Source organism: Rhinopithecus bieti, unplaced genomic scaffold (genome assembly GCF_001698545.2).
Source record: "Rhinopithecus bieti isolate Rb0 unplaced genomic scaffold, ASM169854v2 scaffold_7870, whole genome shotgun sequence".
Classification (NCBI taxonomy): Eukaryota; Metazoa; Chordata; class Mammalia; order Primates; family Cercopithecidae; genus Rhinopithecus; species Rhinopithecus bieti.
In genome coordinates, this window is record NW_016805645.1 from 491,120 (window position 1) to 512,866 (window position 21,747).

The window sequence follows — 21,747 nt, forward strand, 5'->3', positions numbered from 1 at the left end:
TCAATGGCTCCTTAAGGCAAAGTGTCTCAAAGTAGGTTTCAAGTAGTCTTAGTTTAGCAGGAACTAAATCCATGTTGCCCAGTCTGGTCTCGAACTTTTGGGTTCAAGCAATCTGCCCGCTTTGGTCTCCCAAAGTGCTGGGATAACAGGTGTGAACCACCACGGCTGGCCTGGACTGGTATTCTTTTAGAGTACACTGTGAGAAATGCAGGTACACCAGGACTTCCATGGCCTAGCTGTTAATCACTTCCTGGGCTTAACCTTCAAACTTGTGCCTTAGTTTCTTGAAACAGGTTTGGTTGCAGTTCTCCAATGCATCCCACTTCCTGTTTGATCTGGGCCAGAGATTGGTAAACTTTCTGTAAAAGGACAGATAGTAAATAATTTTGGCCCTGTAGGCCAGCCTATCTTGGTTGCAACTACTCAACTGTGTTCTTACAGTCTCCAAACAGCCACAGACAGTAAATGAACTTTTACCGGCCGGGTGCGGTGGCTCACGCCTGTAATCCCAGCACTTTGGGAGGCCGAGGCAGGCAGATCACCTGAGGTCAGGAGTTGGAGACCAGCCTGGCCAACATGGTGAAACCCCATCTCTACTAAAAATACCGAAAACATTAGCCAGGCGTAGTGGCGGGAACCTGTAATCCCAGCTACTCAAGAGTCTGAGACAGGAGAATCGCTTAAACCTGGGAGGTGGAGGTTGCAGTGAGCTGAGATCGCACCATTACACTCCAGCCTGGGCAACAAGAGCAAAACTCTGTCTCAAAACAAACAAACAAACAAACAAACAAACAAACAAACAAAAAACTGATTTACCAGAGCAGGCGGCAGGGCAGACTTGACTCATGGGCCCTTGTTTACCAACCTTTGAAGTAGGCCTGCATTGTTCAATAGAACTTTCTGCAGTAATGGAAGTGTTCCATATCTGTGCAGTCCAAAATGCTAGCCAATAGCCACATGTGTCTATGGAGCACTTGGGTGTGGACAGTGCCACTGAAAAACTGAACTTGTATTTAAAAATTATAATTAAATTTATATAGTCACATGTGGCAAGTGGTTACCATACTGACATGGTCACACGGGCATAGTGACAGTGCAGATCAAGACCTTCTTGAAGATCAGGAGCATATCTATGTGTCTTTGCCTAGCACCTAGCACAGTATCTACTACTTAGCAAGGAATTAACAGTTGTTCATGGAAATTAACAATACTTCTCCCTCAAAAACCAATGTTTCTGGTATAGAGGGGTAATACTTAAAGTGGATCTGGAGGGATGGATTACAATCCAGACAAACAGATTCATAAGGTAAAGTGGGTCACGGCAAGGAGGAAAAGGTAGATTCCAAACCAGAGGAAAAACACTTGCAAAGCCAGGAAGCAAAGTTTACTGATCTTGGAGAGACAGTGTAGCAAGGTGGTTAGGTTGCTTGGATTCCAGTACCTGCTGCCTGGATTTGAATCCCAGTTTTACCATTTAGCTGGGTGACTCTAAGAAAGTTGCTTAACCTCTCTTGAGTCTCAGTTTCATCATTTACAAAATTAGGATAACAATAGCATCCATCCCATGGAATTGTTGTGAGGATTACATGAAGTTAGCACATGCAAAGCACTTAGTGCTACTGTGAAACTGAGAAGACCCCATGAGGAAGTGAGAAGGCCAGCATCGTAATTTTGAGTCATAAACAACTCTTATCTGTATTCCCAATGAGGATGCTCAGTTATGAAACAGCACACCTCTGGGTTGCCAAGACCCGATGGAGACTTTGTCTCCATCAACTTGAACAAAAGAGCAGTATCTGACAAGAAACTCTCATGCTTCTGACCTAGGCTTTTGCAGTTTTATGATGTCCTACGAGATCTATCCAGGAAGGAAAAACAGATAAACAAATAGCAGCCCTCGTCTTCATGCTGACTCAGTTTTATGCTACTTCAGTCCTACCCTGCAGATGGCAAACATGAGGGCAAGAAATAACCATTCCAAGTTGTAATGGTTATTGGGAACATGGCTCTGTAACAAGCGAATCCCTACCTTTTAGGGGGAAATATTACCTTTTATAAATGATTATTTTTAAAAAACCGAGCCATAATCACAAATCACAAGTGTACCTTCAGAAGAGTTTTGATGAATGCATATGCCCGTGTAACCACCCCCTGCAATCAAGATATAGTTCCTTCATGTCCCTTTCATGCTTATTTCCTACCCTTGCCCCTAAGCAGCCTCTCTTCTGATTTCTAACTCCGTAGTTTGGTTTTGCCTGGGGAAAATCACGTTTTCTTAGGTTAGAACAATGGTTCTCAATCAGGGATGGTTTTGTTCCCCGGGGAGACATTTCTGGTTGTCACACTGGGGTGGTGCTACTAGCATCTCTTGAGTAGAGGCCAAGGATGCTGCTGGTAATATCCTACAATGCACAGGACAGCCTCCCACAAAAAGAACTATATGACCCACAATGTCAACAGTGCTGAGAAATCCTGTGTTAGAGTGAACGCCACCAGGATGATTGTTTCAGATGTCTGGAACCACACGCTGGGTGTCTGCAACATAAACAACTCTTATTTATGCTCGCAACACGGATGCTCAATTACGAAACTGCACACCTCTGAGTTGCAAGACCAGACGATAACCTTGTCTTGCCATCAATATGCGTAACCCCAAACGCTTATGTCAGCATCAGGGAAGTAGAGGGGGCAGGATGACAAAACAGATTTGCCTTTGTACTGAGCCGCACAGACCCGGATTTGAATCCTGACTAGGCCACTCATCCTATGTTGCAGAGAGCATATTTCATGACCTCTTTGAGTCTTCAGAATGCCTCCAATTGTAAAATTTGATCCTTTTGTTGTGATAATTAAATGAAGAAAACTCAGTTCAGCCCTTAGTGGTCCCTGGTAGGTACTCTGTCCCTATATTTCTTGGATGCAGCAAACACTTTCTCTAAGAGCCCAGAACGTTCTGCTGCTTAGCTCTTTGATCTGGACAACACAGTCCAAAGTCCCAGGAAAGGATGGGCAAAGGGGAGTGAAGAAATGCCTGAAAATGCCAGACTTACCAACAGGGGAGATCCAGGAATCGCCCAAGGCAACCCCGGCAAAGTTGCACTTGATGGTCCCTTGCTGAACGGCCTGAAAGAGGAAACAAGAAATGCCCTCAGGCCAGGTGCAGTGGCTCACGCAGTAATCCCAACAGTTTGGGAAGCTGAGGCAGGAGGATCGCTTGAGCCTAGGAGTTCAAGACCAACCTAGGCAACATAGTGAGACCCCATCTCTACAAAAAGTTAAAAAATTAGCGGGGCATGGTGGTATGCCCTTTATAGTCCCAGATACTCAGGATGCTGAGGTTAGAGGATCACTTGACCCCAGGAGGTCGAGGCTAGCATGGGCAACATGGCAAAACCCCATCTCTACAAAAAATACAAAAATTAGCCAGGCACGGTGGTGCTCGCCTTTAGTCCCAGGTTACTCAGAAGGCTGAGGCAGGAGGATCGCTTGAGCCCAGGAGGCAGAGGCTGTGGTAAGCCATGATCATGCCACTGTACTCCAGCCTCCAGTCTGGGTAATAGAGCAAGATCCTGTCTCAAAAAAAAAAAAAAAAAAAAAAAAAAAAAAAAAAAGTCTGAATATTTGAGATGAAAATTTACAGAAATAGAAAGCTGAGAACTACTGATGGAGGAAAGCAGGCTGAAACCAGTATGTATAATATGATTTCATTCAGCTAAACAATTCTATATAAATGTGCACAAGAATATTTAGAAAGCTATATACCCAGGTGCTAACTATAGTGATCTCCATCAAGTGGGAAGGTGAAGTTTTCATTTTTAATTTATGCTTGCTGTAGTTTCTAATATTCTGTAAAGTACATATGCTGCTTCTGTAAGTTTTTTTTAATTAGTAAATCTTTAAAAAATCCCTTATTTAAGTTCACTGATACTCAAACATAGGAGACAGAAGAAAATGTGAAAGTCTTTTATTTTTCCTCATTTGTGCCCTCACACTCACCAACTGACTGCAGTTAAGTGTGTCATGTATCCTTTTACCCTTTTGTTTGCCATCACAGCGTGCAAATCTATCTCCACACATGGAAGTGTTTTTGACTTACAAACAAGTTTATCTCATATTGTTCCACAATTAAACACCCAAAGGACAACTTCCCATACTCAGTACATACAACTCTCTGTATTCTTTCTTTTTTCTTTCTTGTAGAGACAGGGGTCTCACTCTGTTGTCCAGGTTGGTCTCTAACTCCTGATCTCAAGCAATCCTCCCACCTCAGCCTCCCAAAGTGCTGAGATCTACCCTTTTTTTTTTTTTGAGAAAGAGTCTCGCTCTGTCACCCAGACTAGAGTGCAGTGGTGCAGTCTCAGCTCACTTGCAACCTCTGCCCCCTGGGTTCAAGCAGTTCTCCTGCCTCAGCCTCCCTAGTAGCTGGGATTACAGGCATGCACTACCACGCCCGGGTAATTTTTGTATTTTTTAGTAGAGATGGGGTTTCATCATGTTGGCTTGGCTGGTCTCCAACTCCTGACCTCGAGCGATCCACCCACCTGGGCCTCCCAAAGTGCTGGGATTACAGGCATGAGCAGGATTACAGGCATGAGCCACCGCGCCTGCCTGGATCCATTCTTTACACTGGCTGCAAAGCATTTCATCTTGGAAAGATGTACCTACTTTATTTAAGCAATCCTTTACTGACAGCCAACCACCTGTTTTCAGTTTATGAACATTATAAACAATGGCATAATAAACATTCATTGACATACACGTATTTATAAGTATTCCCATAGGATAAAATTATTGGATCAAATGACACATACATTTAAAAAACTGACAGACATTGTCAAACTGTCCTTTTAAGTTTAAATTAATTTGTATTCCCGTCAAAAGTGCACGAGAGCACTTATTTCCCTGACTTCTTACCAGAACTGGGTGTTATCAGTCTTTTAAATATTTACAAATCTCGGCCGGGCGCGGTGGCTCAAGCCTGTAATCCCAGCACTTTGGGAGGCCGAGACGGGCGGATCACGAGGTCAGGAGATCGAGACCATTCTGGCTAACACGGTGAAACCCCGTCTCTACTAAAAAAAATACAAAAAACTAGCCAGGCGAGGTGGCGGGCACCTGTAGTCCCAGCTACTCGGGAGGCTGAGGCAGGAGAATGGCGTAAACCCGGGAGACGGAGCTTGCAGTGAGTTAAGATCCGGCCACTGCACTCCAGCCTGGGCGGCAGAGCGAGACTCTGTCTCAAAAAAAAAAAAAAAAAAAGGGCACGAAGGCCCTTTTTTCCCCTCCTTTTCCCAGAACTGGGTGTTATCAGTCTTTTAAATATTTACAAATCTCATGGACTTGGCTTACTAATAAAAGTTGAAGATTTTTCATATGTCTAAAGGCTGTTATATTTCTTTTATAAATTGCTTGTCCACATTTGTCTTTGCCCATTTTTCTACTAGGACATTGTTGTTTTTTTTGTGTTGTTTTTTTTTTTTCCTGAGACATGGTCTTGTTCTGTCACCCAGGCTGGAGCGCAGTACCATGATCACAGGTCACTTTAGCTTCAAATTCTTGAACTCAAGCGATCCTCCGACCTCATCCTCCCAAGTAGCTGGGATTACAGCCAGGAGCCACTGTGCCCAGTTGATTTTTTTTTTTTTTTTTTTTTAGAAACAGGATCTCACTACGTTGCCCAGGCTGGTCTGGAACTCCTGGTCACAAGTGGTTCTCCTGCCTGGGCTTCCCAAAGTGCTGGGATTATAGGCATGCGCCACTGCATTCTGTCCTAATTTTTATTTTTAAGTTCAGATTTTAATCTATCCAGAATTAATATTTTATACAAGGCAAGAATACAAGTTTTCTATTTTCCAAAGTGATAGACATTTGTCTCCATAACATTTATTGACATTCTATCCATGCCTCAATGATTTGAAATGTTATCTTATATTTATATGTGATCATATACATATAATACAAATATATGATACACATACATATATATGTGTGTGTGTTTCTGGATTCTGTATCCTGTTGCAATTAATCTATTTGTCTTGTTGCTATGTCAGTACCACATTCTTTTTTTTTTTTTTTTTTTTTTGAGACAGAGTCTTGCTCTGTCGCCCAGGCTGGAGTGCTGTGGCCGGATCTCAGCTCACTGCAAGCTCCACCTCCCGGGTTCCCGCTATTCTCCTGCCTCAGCCTCCCGAGTAGCTGGGACTACAGGCGCCCGTCACCACGCCCGGCTAGTTTTTTGTATTTTTTTTTAGTAGAGACGGGGTTTCACCGTGTTAGCCAGGATGATCTCGATCTCCTGACCTCGTGATCCGCCCATCTCGGCCTCCCAAAGTGCTGGGATTACAGGCTTGAGCCACCGCGCCCGGCCACATTCTTTTACTCACTCAAGCTTTATATCTTGTTCCAGATCTAGTAGGGCAATCTTCACTCTTCTTTTAAAAACTTTTCATGGTTATTACTACAGATTTAATGTTACTCTGCATGTACATGGCCCTATTCAAAGTGTATTTAATATCACGTGTGTATATAAAAGTAACATAATTTTCTGTCCAAAATCATAACAACAAAGTTATTTTCCATTACCTTATAAAGCTCTAGACCAATGCCAGCTGCCATTTTTCCTCCATAGGACTCTGAGAAAATGTAGAATGGAACTGTCTAGTAAGAAAAGGAATTTACACAGAATTAACAAACTTGATTGCTTTTTGAGTCACGCAAATTAATTTCAAATTTCTATTGCACGTAATGGCCAGACAAAACAAATCTGCTTTGTCTTCCTCCCCCATCACTCCAATCTGATTATTGTATCTGACTAGAATGCCCACTCCAGGGTCATTCTTTCAAGTTAAATGTCAACTTTAAAGATGACAGAAACAAAAATCCACAACCCAATCTTGGAAATAAAAAGGTTTTCTCAGAAATCAGCTAGGCATTAAACTCTGGAGGCAGTTCAGGTTTATGCTGATGGATGTAGAGTTGCTATTGCCAACCCTTTACTTAGCTGTTCCTGAGTCTTTGCTTACCTGGAATTCTTTGTGGCAATCAAAGAAGGTCTTCAGGAGAACCATCATGTCTGAAGCCACCATAGCTAGGTCCTTGGCATAGGTACCACTACCATTCACGTAACTAAACCCAGTGCCTACGGGATTATCCACAAATAGGAGACTGGCGGCCTGGAGCTATTTGCCACAGAGGAAAACGAAATGTTGCAATCAGTTGTTTGGTCACAAATTATCTTTGGATCATTTTCTACTAGCTCAGCAAAACCCACATATGTGAGGATACCAGTGTGGTGATGATATCCCTGTTGCCAAAAGAGATTTTTAAAAATAAAGGACAGGAGCATAGGGAATAAATAAGGGAAAAAAACAAAACAAACAAAAAAACAAAACAAAGAAAGCCCCCCCCCAACTCCCCCCCCAAAAAAAGGGAGAGGCAAGAAGGAAAGATAAACAGGAATCAAGTAATCTGGACTGTTGCTTTTCACACAATACAATGTGCTAAATGTAACAAACTAGTGCAGAAAGAGGCATGCAGAGACAGTCTATGCACTAACTCGAAGGAGCCAGAGGACACTCAAAGTCTGGACACACATCAGTTTTCTTGGAAATGCATCCAATTTCCACATTGGCCTGGCTTCTCTGTACACTGCAAGAACAGAATTTATTCTAATACCTTTTCCAAAAAGGTCGAGAGTTATAAAATTTACATATAAAAGATCCTGAAAAATGACACAGTCCAGCCATGTGCCTTGCTGATGAGGAAATTAAAGCCCAGAAAGAGACCAGAATGTGTCTAAGGTCACAAAATTGGACAGGCAGTGGCAGCATCAGGACTGGGACCATGGTCCTCACTCATATGGCCCTTTTAGTTCCAGAAGGCTTGGAGACAAGTTGGGATGGGGGGTGAAGGTAGGGGATGACTCTACAACCACTCCTGGAAGTGAGATTTCTGTTGGAACCAAGTACAGGAAAGGCACAGGCCAGGAGGACAGCATGTACAAAGACCGTGAGGCAAGAGTGGGAAACCCTTAAGAAAGACAAGAAAGTGGCCGGGCGTGGTGGCTCAAGCCTGTAATCCCAGCACTTTGGGAGGCTGAGGCGGGCAGACCACGAGGTCAAGAGTTCGAGACCAGCTGACCAACATGGTGAAACCCCGTCTCTACTAAAAATACAAAAATTAACCGGGTGTGGTGGCACACGCCTGTAGTCCTAGCTACTTGGGAGGCTGAGGCAGCAGAATTGCTTGAACCCAGGAGGCAGAGGTTGCAGTGAGCCGAGATTGTGTCACTGCACTCCAGCCTTGGTGACAGAGGGAGACTCCATCTCAAAAAAGAAAGAAAGACCAGAAAGCTCAGCTCACAATGTGAGAGGGAGGCTGGAGGAGGAGCACTGAGGAAAGTGGAGAACATTCATAGCAATAGGTACAGCCAGGAGAGCTGGAACACAGAGAGGAATAGCCACAAGCCCTGAGTGGGGCCCATGCTGTGTAGCAGTCCTAGGGCGGGTGTGGAGTTCTGATCATGGGCAGCCTGGGTGTCAGGGCTAAGCAGGTGGACAGTGGGAGTGACCTAAGGCTGTAAAGGGAGAAGGATACGGGAGTTGACCACAGAGGGCTGAGGGAAGGAAGAGATGCTAAGAATGAGGGGGAGGTGTGAGCAGGAGAGCAAGAGAGACATCCAAAGAGGAAGTCAAGATACAAGTAGGAGGAGAGGAGACAGAAAAGGACTGGGGGCTGTGGCTGGAGGGTGCAACCCTGGTGTCTGAGACTGCAGAGATGGCCAGCATGGGTAACGCAGGGTCCCAGGTGTCTGCTGTAGTAAGTTTTTGAAGGCAGCTGGAGAGAGGGGTTGTCTTGGAGAAAGCGAGGCAGACTGGGACAAGATAAGTTGTCCTGAAAAATGGGAGAAGCTGGGCCAGAGAGGAGGCCTGCAGACAAGTGCCCATGGCCTCAGTATTCACAGGACGAGGAAAGGAATAGCGAGGGATTGCTACATCTGTGGCCCCTCCAAGAGCTGGGCAGGGCCTCTGAGAGGCCTCGGGGCAAGGTTTAGCTCAGGACCGTCCTCACTGTACCCAGGTGGTTTTCCGGGGTTTGAGATCACCATCAAGGGGCCCAATTTCCTCAAAGTTTCCAAATCCAGTGCTGGAACCGCCTGGACCGCCCTGTGGAAGAGAGAAGAAACAAACAAAAATTTTAGTCAAATCTTAGTCTTTACAATGAATGACCACATTTGCTACAGACGGTTTATGAGTTAGTGATGGCTGGGTCAATTTGCATAAAAGACACAATTTCTCTGGTGAACCAGGGACTTCCACATGAGCAAAGCTTCCCTAGTAACTGCTGAGGCTTTTCTCTTTGAAAGGAGCAGAGCTGAGCTAAGAGGTCCTCAGTGGAATGTTCTTGACTCCTGATTTTTTCTTTCCTTTTCTTTTCTTTTAAGACATGGTCTAACTTTGTTACCCAGGCTGGAGTGCAGTGGTGCAATCTCAGTTCACTGCAGCTTCTACCTCTGGGGTTCAAGTGATCCTCCCGCCTCAGTCCCCTCAAGTCGCTGGAACTATAGGCACACACCAACACACCCAGCCCGACTAATTTTTGTGTTTTTTGTAGAGGTGAGGTTTCACCATGTTACCCAGGCGGGTCTCGAACTCCTGGGCTCAAGCAATCCTCCCACCTCAGCCTCCCAAAGTGCTGGGATTACAGGTGTCAGCCATCACACCAAGCTGCCTCCTGATTTTCTGAGCTGGAGCCGTGGCCTGCCGCAGGCCTTGCTGACCTGAAGGAGCTCTACCAGGACTAGACACTGGGCCTTCTGACTCTTCCTCCATCACCCCCTCCCCAGGAGATGGGAGACTCTTCAGAATCCCTGTGGATTAATAAAGGACCCAGACTTAGAAGCAGTTTGATCATGCAGATTCTCTGGATATAATGCAGCAGATTCTAAAGCCCCAGGGCAGGGAGAGTTTGATACTATGAGCGTCCATGGGAGTGGGAAAGGCAGGATTCTGAACCACAGCTCGGTGCTGGGGGCAGTTCTGTGGGCTCTGAGGGCTTCAGACAGAAAAGAAACTAAGAGGCAAATAGGACAGATTGGGTGGGCTTTCTTTTTTTTCTTTTGAGACGGAGTCTCGCTCAGTCGCCCAGGCTGGAGTGCAGTGGTGCAATCTCGGCTCACTGCAAGCTCCGCCTCCCAGGTTCATGCCATTCTCCTGCCTCAGCCTCCCGAGTAGCTGGGACTACAGACGCCTGCCACCATGCCTGACTAATTTTTTGTATTTTTAGTAGAGACGGGGTTTCACCATGTTAGCCAGGACGGTCTTGATCTCCTGACCTCGTGATCCGCCCGCCTCGGCCTCCCAAAGTGCTGGGATTACAGGCATGAGCCACCGCGCCCGGCCTGGGTGGGCTTTCTAATTGAGACAAGAGGAGGCCCTTTGGGAGGTGGTCAGGGGAAAAGATGGTCAGTGCTTTTTCTGGACAAATCCAGGGGCCAATTGAGGTGGGGAGTCTATGAGGAGGGCCCTGTCAGCTAAGGCAAGGGAAAGGGCTGAGGACCTAGAATAGAATAAAAGGATGTGGCCTCTCTGTGCACTAGCAGGATGAGTAGGAAAGGGAGATACGAAAAGACGAAATAGGGGCCAGGCACGGTGGCTCATGCCTGTAATCCCAGCACTTTGGGAAGCCAAAGCAGGCAGATCACTTGAAGTCAGGAGTTCGAGAGGAGTTCGAGTCCTGCCTGGTCAACATACGAAACCTTGTCTCTACTAAAAATAGAAAATTAGCCAGGTGTGGTGGCAGGCGCCTATAGTCCCAGCTACTCGGGGGGCTGAGGCACGAGAATCACTTGAGCCCAATAAGTGGAGGTTGCAGTGAGCCGAGATTGCACCACTGCACTCCAGCCTGGGTGACACAGCGAGACCTTATCTCAAAAAAGGAAAAAAAAAAAAGATGAAAGGGAATAGCTTGGGCAAAACAGAAGCCAGGGCAATTTGTGTAGGGAAATCTTAAAAAAAAAAAAAAAAAAAAGACAAGATAGAGTCAGGGCTAAAGGGCAACTAGCAACAGCAAGAGGGCCCCAAAAGGAAAGACTTTACAACATTAATGTTTTGAACCTGAACCAACCTAACTCTGATAAAATTGGAAGGCTATAAATCCCCCGATCATATGCCCTTTGTACCTTAATATTTTCTAACACAGCAGTAAAAAGTTCACAAAGCAGATAACGATGTTAACCGCAGTCCTATTCAAAATAACAACAGAAGTAAGGGTGCAACTCCAATGTCCCCCAGTAGGGGAACAGGTTAGGCAACCACAGCACATCTACAGCATGGAATGCTACACTGCCACTTAGAATCATGAACTATGAAAAACGATGTGGCAACATTGAAAAATATTCATAATGCAATATGCAATAAACTAAAGCCAGAGATCTACCCTCCAATGAAAGCTGGGTTCCTTTTTCCTCATGAACTTAATTAGGATGAGGTAGGATCAAAGCAAAAGGGAAAAGCTGGAAATCCTAAGGGTTGGGGCTCTGTGGGAGAAATCTCAGTTCTCCTCTGCTTCTGGTAAGCCATGGAGACAGCAGATGACCTCTCCCTCTCCTCTCTCCTTATCCCCCTCTCCTCAAAAGGCAATGAGATGCTGGCTGGAGGAAGCCTCTGTTCTACATGAATATATCCTGTTGTAAAACCCGTTTTTTGTCCAGAACTTTGGGATAGGATGCTAGCATGGCCCAGGGCTAACCAGAAACTCTGAGACACAGTCAATGTGTCAGTGGACCAAGTGAAATGCTTCAAAGACTTGAAAGTATCCCTAACATAGTTTGCTAACACACTCAGAAGACATGACTTCAATTCTCAAAGATTCCCCCCAGAGAAGTCAGCACACATGTCCTCAGCAGGCTGCTAAAACAGATCTTCTTTTCATCTAAATTAGTTATTTCTTCTGTAAGCTTAATCTTTTTTCTTCTCTCTTGGGCCTCTGGGTAAGTGGAGAAGAGCAATTTATTCTCTTCGGTTGATAAACTTCAAATAGCATCTCAGCTCGTCGGGTGCAGTGGCTCACGCCTGTAATCCCAGCACTTTGGGAGGCCAAGGTGGGCAGATTACCTGAAGTCAGGAGTTCGAGACAAGCCTGGTCAACATGGTGAAACCCTCTCTACTAAAACTACAAAAAAAAACATTAGCCGGGTGTGGTGGCACACACCTGTAATCCCAGCTACTTGGAAGGCTGAGGCAGGAGAACTGCTTGAGCCCAGGAGGTGGAGGTTGCAGTGAGCTGAGATCGTGACACTGCACTCCAGTCTGGCTGACAGAGGGAGACTGTGTCTCAAAGAAAAAAAAAAAAAAAAAAGAAAAAATAGCCTCTCAGCTCAAAGGTCAACTAAATGTTGCAAACCCAATGGCCTCCAGGAGCCCAGCAGAGGCTGTGGAGCAAAGCAAATCAGAGGGTGGCAGAGGGGCACCTTCCTCCAGCAGCTCCCACCCTCTAGGAAAAGGGGCCACCAACACACAGCTTTGGCGACAGTGAGTTCAGGCCCTAAATTACTGTATGTTGTGATTTTTGGAAAGAGGAAGCAAATGTCCTAATTTTAAAATGTTAACTAATTTAACAATCCCACTCTGCCATCAACCAAAAGGATAGCTTGCAACTTCTGAAATTCAGTGTTTGTTTCAAACTGTTTTCCTAACAGCTCAGAAAGTATCCCTGGGACAAAGGAGAAGCCCCAGCCTCAGCACTTGTGCTGTTGTCTGCTTTGTCTCCCCTTTGTAAGCTTTCATTTGAGGGTAAAAAAAAAAAGTTCTGCTGATGAACAAAAGTATGAAAAACCACCAAAATCCCCCAGATTAGACAGCCAAGGCCCAGAGAAGGAAGTATCTTGCCATGGCTCTAAGTGGCAGGTAGGCACTGAAAACCCAGGGCCTCTGATGGCAGGCCTGAGCTTGTCCACGGCCTGGCTCTCCCTGCCAACTGTGCCACACCTTTGTGTCCAGCCACCGGAGGTGAACAGGGCTCCCTGGGCTGACACACAAGGGTTCTTCTTCTGCAGCATTATCATATCTGCACCTGGGGCTGAGCCTCAGCTCTATCCCTCAGAGGTGGCACAAGTGATAACTCCAAAAGAGAAAGGCCCCTCCCTGAAAACTGCTCATTTTCACCCTATCTCACCAGAAAGTCTGCAATGACCATCCTGGGAGGCAAAACCCAGGCGGTGGGAGGCTGCCTATAAATACCAGCATTGTTGGAAGATGTCCCAGTAGCATCCTATGGAGGTGAGCACCAAGGTCCCTATTTACTGATGAGGGGCCCAGAGCTCCAGCTGTGCCATGCTCACACTTTCCAGAGGCAAGACCATGTTCCTTAATTTCTCCCTGGTGAGTGGTCTTCCAGGTGGGGGTGGGCCATCTCTGGATGCATTTCAAAAATGCCAGAAAAGAGCCTCTGCCTGTCCCTAAAAATCTTTCAACCAGCTCCCTGCCTTCCATCCTACAATCAGAGCTCAAGGTTAAAATGCAAACACACTGAGGGAAAGGGGGAGGGTGCAACAGTCACGTGAAGGTGCAGAAGGCTGGTAGCAGTCCCTTCAAAAGATCAGCTTTTCTTGGGGTAAGAAGTTAGGGTCCAGGAAAGGATTGTGGGGAGAGGAAGGCAGGGTCAGGCTACCTCAGGTCTTTGCTTTGGAACCTTCCATAAAACTCCATAAAACTTTCTTTTTTTTTTTTTTTTTTTTTTTTCTTTTGAGATAGGGTCTTTCTCTGTTGCCCAGGCTGGAGCACAATGGCACAATCTCAGCTCACTGCTACCTCCGCCTCTCGGGTCCAAGCAATTCTCATGCCTCAACCACCTGAGTAGCTGGGATTATAGGTATGTGCTACCATGCCTGGATAATTTTTGTATTAAATATTTTTAGTAGAGACAGGGTTTCACTATGTTAGCCAGCCTGGTCTCGAACTCCTGGCCTCATATGATCCACCTGCCTCAGCCTCCCAAAGTGCTAGGATTACAGGCATGAGCCACTGTGCCCGGCCTCAAAACACTTTCTTCCACTATGTTATCAAATGTATCATCAGGAGTTTTCAGTGAGCCTTCTTGCAACTGTCTGGAAATATAAAGAGACTCTGACAAAAGGCTAGAACCCCCTCGCCCTCTGATTTAGTCTCCTTGGCTATACCATTGCCTCAGCCTGCCTCAGAAGCATGCCGAACTCCCAGGACACACTGCTGGACCAAATTAGCCCTTCATTGCTGAGACATGAGCCCGAAAAGCATGCAAAGAGCCACATAGGGAAGACTTGGCCTTGACCTCAGGCCAGGTTGGGAAACTACTTTACCTGAAGCCACATGACCAGGGGCAGTTCTGAGAAGTTCTTGCAGGAGTTGGTGGCATAATACAGCCACCAGAACATGTAGGCATCCTTGCGGACAGTCACGTAATCCCATACTTCCTTGCCCTCCTCTGTGGGCCAGTCAACGACAGCTCCTGAAACAGAAGCTCAATTTCACCTTCCAGAAAAGTGCCTAATGTACAGGTAAATTCCAAGCCTGGCAGAGACAGCCATGCTAGGCTAGAGATGATTTGTTTTACAGTTTGGTAATTTATCCACCCCAATACACTGCAGGAATAATGAAAAAAATCTCAGCTATGAAAAGAGAAACCAAACTTAATAGTGGCATAAGAGGCCAGGGGCTTCACTTTTTCCTCTACACCTTTCTGTAATGGTTGGATTTTTAACAATAAATATGAAACACTTTTTTTTCTTTTGTTTTTTGTTGAGACAGAGTCTCGCTCTTGTTGCCCAGGCTGGAATGCAATGGCGCGATCTCAGCTCACCGCAACCTCTGCCTTCTGGGTTCGAGCGATTCTCCTGCCTCAGCCTTCTGAGTAGCTGGGATTACAGGCATGTGCCACCATGCCTGGCTAATTTTATATTTTTAGTAGGAACGGGGTTTCTCCACATTGGTCAGGCTGGTCTCGCACTCCCGACCTCAGGTGATCTGCCCGCCTAGGCCTCCCAAAGTGCTGGGATTACAGGAAATACGTTTATAATTCTATAAAAACAAGAGAGATTTATATTTTGAATAAAAAAGTAAAAATCTCAGAATGCAATATACTGGTTTTTATATCGTATTTAATACATGAGTAAGACGCCAGTCTTGGTGGCTCACTCCTGTAATCCCAACACTTTGGAAGGCCAAGACAGGCTGAGAGCTTGCACGCAGGAGTTCGAAACCAGTCTAAGCAACATAGCAACACCCCATCTCTACAAAAAATACAAAAATTAGCTGGGCGTCGTGGTACACGCCTGTGGTCCCAGCTCCTCAGGAGACAGAGGTAGGAGAATCGCTTGAGCCCAGTAGGTTGAGGCTGCAGTGAGCTGTGATCACACCAGTGCACCCCCCAGCCTAGGCGACAGAGGGAGACCCTATCTCAAAAAAACAAAAAACCAACCAACCAAGCAAACAAAAACATGAGTAAAGAAGCATCACAAAATAGGGGAGCTGAGAATATTCAATATACAGTAATGGAGCAACAATTACCTTTTTTGGAGAAAAAAAGAGAAATTTAGGTTCTCTCAATACTATGAACAAAGTAAGTTCCATGTGGATCAAGTAATTAAATTTTAAAATTTAAACACTAAAATAATACAAAATATAGTTAAATATATTTCTGATGTCTGGATGAAGAATCTAAGCAAACCCTGGAGACTGTACAAAAGAAATATCGATGGAGGTGAGAACAGAAACTTGTTATATTTCTACACAACAAAATTTCTGTACATCAAAAATAAAAAGGCAAACAGCAAAGAAAGAGCTACAACAAATATGAAAAAGGGCAATTTTCCTAACTCATGTAGATGATTTTTTTAAACAGAACGATACATATCTGTGTATGTGTGTTTAAATATATGTATCCTATAATCCCCCTACTCCAATTTTCCTTACTTTTCTAGCATCCACAAAATATGTATTAGAAAAAAGTAGGCTAAAACATTTTCTTTGTCACTTTTGCTAACGTAACAATTTCCAAGTTATAGTATCTTTTTTTTTGTTTGTTTCTCAAAAACCACTCTGGGGAAAAAAAAAATGTAGGGAGGCTGATGTTAAAAGATGACGGGAGGGATCCCCTGGGTGACTGGAGTTTTCTGCCTTCTACTTCCTCCCTTCTCAAATTTCAAGGCTCATTGGTAAGTAAAAAAGCACTGGTCCCAACAGCCAAGAGACAGGAGTAGGGAGGAAGACAATGAGACCACGTCTTGTAATAAGAAAGAGCCAGGGTGGTGGCCTGTGTCTGTAGTCCTGGCTACTTGGGATGCTGAGGTAGAAAGATCACTTGAGTCAGGCAGTTCCAGACCAGCCTGGAACATAGTGAGGCCCTGACTCAAAACAAAACAAGAATGGAGATTAAGAAAACCAGAAAGTGTCCTAAGGAGCGAAACAGATGGCTAAAACATTACAGACTTAGCTATAAGGTTCTGTATACAAGTAACACACGATTATCTTGTCCTTGACAGTAACAGATAAGGCTGGGCTCCCTTGAGAATGACAGATAAGGCACAGGTCCCTTTTGACCTAACCCCAGGCACTTCTCCGTTGCCTGGCAGTGACTACTGGTAAAACTGGCAGAGCAACTAATTTTACAAAATCTCCCAGACACACTGGCCAAAGGGCCAGATGATCCCCATTTTACAAAAGGGAAAACAAAACTGTTCAACAACTTGCCTAAGGTCACAAGGCAAACTTGTGGCCAGTTCCAGTTCTCAGTTCTTGCTTCAGACTAGGAGAGGTTTTGCTGAATGAAGAGTGAAAATCAATTTGCAAGTCATCCTATTTTATTAAACACAAATCTGTTTTTTGCCAAAAAAGATCGCTGTGGGGGAAGATGTTATCTTGTTTGTTTTGATCAAGAGAAGAAAGGGCCTTATCTCAATGAAATGTCCCATTCGTGGTAGGATTTAAGGGTACTTTTGACCGCAGATTTCAGCTCAAACTAAAAAGACCTTATATCCTCATTTAGCAGCCAATCGCGGCCTTTGAATCAGGGAAACCTCATTGACGAGCAGTTTCCCCAAATTATACATTTCTGCACACAGCTTCTATCTAGGCGTAGGAGAGAACGGAAGCACTCAGACCACCCAGAGCCAGAAAAGGATAGAAAAAGCACTTTGAATTTGTTAAGGAAAAAAAAAAAGAGTGAGATTTAAAAGCAATGTAATTACACAAGGTAAGAACCGGGGAAAAGAGATGTGTTTTCAAAAGCACAACCCCACTAACAAACTCTCACGCCTGGGGAAAAAAGAAGCACGGCAGCTGGTTCGCCTCTTGCTTGAACCTACCTGCGCTCAGGCCCAGCAGCAGCGGAAGCAGCAGCAACCACCCTGGGACTGGAGAGCGCCGCAGTGCCAGCTCCATGACGAGTACCGCACGGCAGCATCAGCAACAGGCTGGACCCGGCGCCCCATCACGTGACGGAGGCGGACGGGGCGGGGCCGGGCCGCGTGGGTCGGGGGCGGGGCCTGAATGGGCCGGGGGAGGGGCCTGGGCGGACGCTGCCGCTTCCTGAGACCCGCACGCCCTCTTCCCGGCAAGCCCACCAGGACACCTGCAAATGCGCAGGGGCCGTTCTGTCCACCTGGCCAGGTTCTCTGTCATTTTAGGGAGAGTATTTCGGAAAGGAGACATTTGATGCAGATGTTGGATTTAGGTTGTGTGACCGGATCGAAATACTGAAGGCAATAACCACCGCCCTTTCTACCCCTCCCATCTCTTCCTTCCCTCAGCAAAAGGACTGATGTTTTCCAACACTGCTACATCTGCGAAAAGTCAGATTAAGCCAGCTGGTCGTTGCAAACAGCGGGGTTTCATTTTCAGATACGTATTTTTAAAATTATTTTTCCTTTAAAATTATGTTATAAACGTTTTGGAAATATGAACAAAAAAGTTAGACATAAATATTGTTGGCATTTGTTTTCCCATAGTCTTTTACATCATTTTAAAACACTAATAAAGATTTTATTTCGGTTTTTTCTTTTTTGATAATTTGTCATTAGCATTACTTTGTATGGTTACATTATCTTCACAACAGTCATTTTAAAGAGAGAATCGAGGGTCTCGGGACGGGAAAGGAAGAAAAAGTGAATGATAGATATGTTTTCCTCTGTGTGTGTGTGTGTGTGTGTGTGTGTGTGTGTGTGTGTCTGTCTGTCTGTCCGTCTGAAGGTCATTTTTATGTTAGAGGGTACTGAATAACTCACCTCACAGAGCTAGGAGACAAGCTACAGCAGGGGCTGTAGGAGAGGCTACTTCTAAATACTGTTTCAAAAGTACATGTAACAAAGCAAAAAACAAAAATGTGGCCACTTCTCTTTTCCTGCTCCTTTCTCCCTCCCCTCGCCCTTGCCCTGCCATAAATAGAAGTGCTTTTTACTCTGCAGCCGTTGTCTGGACAGAGCCCTGACCCCGCCCAGCCGGTGAGGTGCCCCTGCGCTGAAAGCTGCGGCAGAGAAAAATATGACGCAGGGTTCTGTCATGCTTTAAGCACGGGATGCTCCCGAATGCATAAAATCCATAATGGCTGGGCAACATATTGAGACCCCCCTCTCTACAAAAAATAACAAAAATTAGCTGGTGTGGTGACACGCGCCTGCTATCCGAGCTACTCAGAAGGCTGAGTGAGGTGGGAGGATCACTTGAGCCTAAGAGTTCCAGGCTGCAGTGAGCGGTGTTCCATGCCATTTGGAAGATACATAAAAGTTACATGCTTAGTTAAAAATAAATAACTGTGTAGCAAACACTATCCTAAGCTTTTCCTGTCTGAAGCTTCCAAGTTGGTCTGTATCACAGGGCTTGAAATACACTTACCGCCCCACTGCAGTTAGAATTTTAGGGTTTCAATTTTTTGCCACAAAAATAACACTACAGCCAAGGCGCGGTGGCTCACACCTATAATCCCAGCACTTTGGGAGGCTGAGGCGGGCAGATTACTTGAGGTCGGAAGTTTGAGACCAGCCTGGGCAACATAGCGAAACCCCGTTTCCACAAAAATACAAAAATTAGCTGGGCGTGGTGGCACTTGCCTGTGGTTTCAGCTACTCAGGAGGCTGAGGCATGAAAATCGCTTGAACCCAGGAGGTGGAGGTTGCAGTGAGCCGAGTTGGTGCCACTGCACTCCAGCCTGGGTGACAGAGTAAGACCCCATCTCACGCACGCACAAAAAAATTGTGCATCTTATAATATGCTAATATGACTTCAAAAGGAAAAAATATAAATAAAATGTCACCTCTAGTTGATGATATTCATATTGAAGTGTTTAGGGGGAGGCCTACCAATGTATACAATTTTCTCTGAAATGTATCCAGATGCTGGCGCAGTGACCCATGCCTGTAATCCCAGCTCTTTGGAAGACCAAGGTGGGATGATTGATTGAGCCTAGAAGTTTGAGACCAGCCTGGACAAAATAGCGAGACCATGTCTCTTAAAAAAAAAAAAGGTATCCAGAATATAAGATGGATTGATGGATAGGATAGAAAGAAGGTTGCCTACATGGATAAATACATGATAAAGCAAGTATTACAGTAACATTTTCTTTTTTCATTACGGTTTATAATCACAGGAACAAAACAAACAAAAACCACATGTAGAAACCAGATTAAAGCTTGTTATCCTTACAGGTAGTGGCGAAATTCCAATCTTCAGGATTGGAGTGGTCTTTGTTTAAGAAAAATACCTCCTTGGTTCATGGAAGTTGGAGTTGGGAACTGGTGGCATAGGAGCTGCAGCAAAGGCAACACAAGATAATTGCCAAACTGCGGCCCAGGAGAAATGTTGTTTTGCTCCTAGGAGAGGAAAGAAGAGAGAAAGATGAAAAGAAGTGAAGGCTATATATAGAGAAAGATTAGCCAAACAGAGCTGAGGCTGGAAGAAGAGCCAGTGGAAATTTCTCTGATGAGGAGTGGCTATGTAATCCCCAGTGGGTTCTTTTGCCTGCTGCCCAGAGAAAGTCGGCCAATTTATGAAGGCAGGAGAATTGCAGTGGGGAAACAGTTTAATTCATGCAGAGCTGGCTGAAAGGGAGACTGGAGTTTTATAATTACTCAAATCAGTCTCTGAGGATTTGGGGGCTAGGATTTTTCAAAGATAGTTTAGGGGTAGGGGCAGGCGTGGCTAGGCAATGGGGGCTTGCTGCTGATTGGTTGGGTTGGAGATGAAATCACAGGGAGTTGAAGCTGTCTTCTTGTGTTGATTTGCTTCCAGGTAGGGCTGCAGGAGCAGTTGGTAGGTCCAGGTGGAGCCAGGTGTCAGACATGCAAAAAAACCTGAAAAGATACCTCAAAAGGCCAACCTTAGGTTCTACAATAGTGATGGTGTCTGCAGGAGTAATTGGAGAAGTTGCATATTTTGTGACCTCAGGAATAGTGGCTGACAATCCTTAGCAGAATTCAGCCTCCTCTATTTTCTTAGCCTGGTGGTCATTTAGCGTAAAGTTTGGGGAAGGGCTATTATCATCTAACCTATAACCTAAATGCCTCCCAAAGTTAGCTTGGCCCAGAGGTCCAGGAATAATCAAAGGCAGCTTGAAGGCTAAAGGCAAGATGAGAGTTGGCGAGATCAGATCTCTCCCACTGACATAACGTTCTCACTGATACAATTTATGCAAAGGCTGTCAGCTACAGAACATTTTTTAAAAGTTATGCTTGTGGTTCAATTTGAAATGTATTGCATTTCTACAATGTAAACCTGTCCTCTTGGGGCAACTAAGAACTATAATAGGACTTGGCTGGGTGCAGTGGCTCATGCCTGTAATCCCAGCACTTTGGAAGGCCAATGAGGGTGGATTGCCTCAGCTCAGGAGTTCCAGACTAGCCTGGGCAACATGGTGAAACCCCATCTCTACTAAAATACAAAAAATTAGCCGGTTGTGGTGGCGTGTGCCTGTATTCCCAGCTATTCGGGAGGCTGAGGCAGGAGAACTGCTTAAACCCGGGAGGTGGATGTTGCAGTGAGCAGAGATCAAGCCACTGCACTCCAGCCTGGGCGACAGAGTGAGACTCCACCTCAAAAAAAAAAAAACAGTATATATATATATTAAATATATATATATATATATATATAAAAAATAGGCTATAAGGGAGGGCAGTAGGACTGGAAGAAAGATAACTGGGTACTGAACCTCAAAACTGTTTTTTAAATTTACGTTTATTCTGAGAAGTTTGGGGGCTAATGGAATGGTTGGGAGCTCGTAAAGGCCCATGCATCGAATTCTTGGTGCAGATGCTTGTGGTAAAACCTTGGCGTTACATGACTATTCTTCTCACGTGCTTCACATCATCTTGCCTTGAGCGTGTCAGGTCTCTGGCACCTTGTTCAGGCAACCATAACCAGAGTGACTCCGTCTTGAATAAAGGCCGGAAAAAAGCAATCTGCTGGGTTATATTCCCAGGGGTTGGGCACTCTTTGTAGTTACAAGATGTTGTGGTTAAGGGAACTCGTTAATAATGCTAAACTAACAGCACTTTCCCATAACAAACCCCCTTTCTCACCTGAAGACTAGGACTGCCTTTGCAGGACTAACAAATAGGCCCCAAGGTTAGAAATTATGGTTAGGAGTAATGGCAGCTGGAGGCTGCAACATTCTGGGAAGCCTTCCCAACATAGATCCTGGGGATAAACCATCATATAGTTAAACCTAAGATCAGTGCTTGAGATATCTGCAGACCTGCGCTGGATTGGGTCCAGCTGGCATCAC

General features: G+C 45.2%; 1 protein-coding gene across 1 annotated transcript in view; it reads right to left on the bottom strand.

Annotated features, from left to right (window-relative positions):
• Positions 1 to 17,466, bottom strand: part of SCPEP1 (serine carboxypeptidase 1) — a 30,523-nt gene extending 13,057 nt beyond the window's left edge. The window contains exons 1-6 of the mRNA XM_017873111.1: positions 17,339 to 17,466; positions 14,336 to 14,484; positions 9,075 to 9,164; positions 7,023 to 7,178; positions 6,583 to 6,657; positions 3,051 to 3,123 (exon numbers count right to left, since the gene is read on the bottom strand). Of these exons, the coding sequence (XP_017728600.1) occupies positions 3,051 to 3,123; positions 6,583 to 6,657; positions 7,023 to 7,178; positions 9,075 to 9,164; positions 14,336 to 14,484; positions 17,339 to 17,414 (619 nt within the window). The 5' untranslated portion in view covers positions 17,415 to 17,466. The remainder of the gene's footprint in view (positions 1 to 3,050; positions 3,124 to 6,582; positions 6,658 to 7,022; positions 7,179 to 9,074; positions 9,165 to 14,335; positions 14,485 to 17,338) is intronic.
• Between the last annotated feature and the right edge of the window lie 4,281 nt (positions 17,467 to 21,747).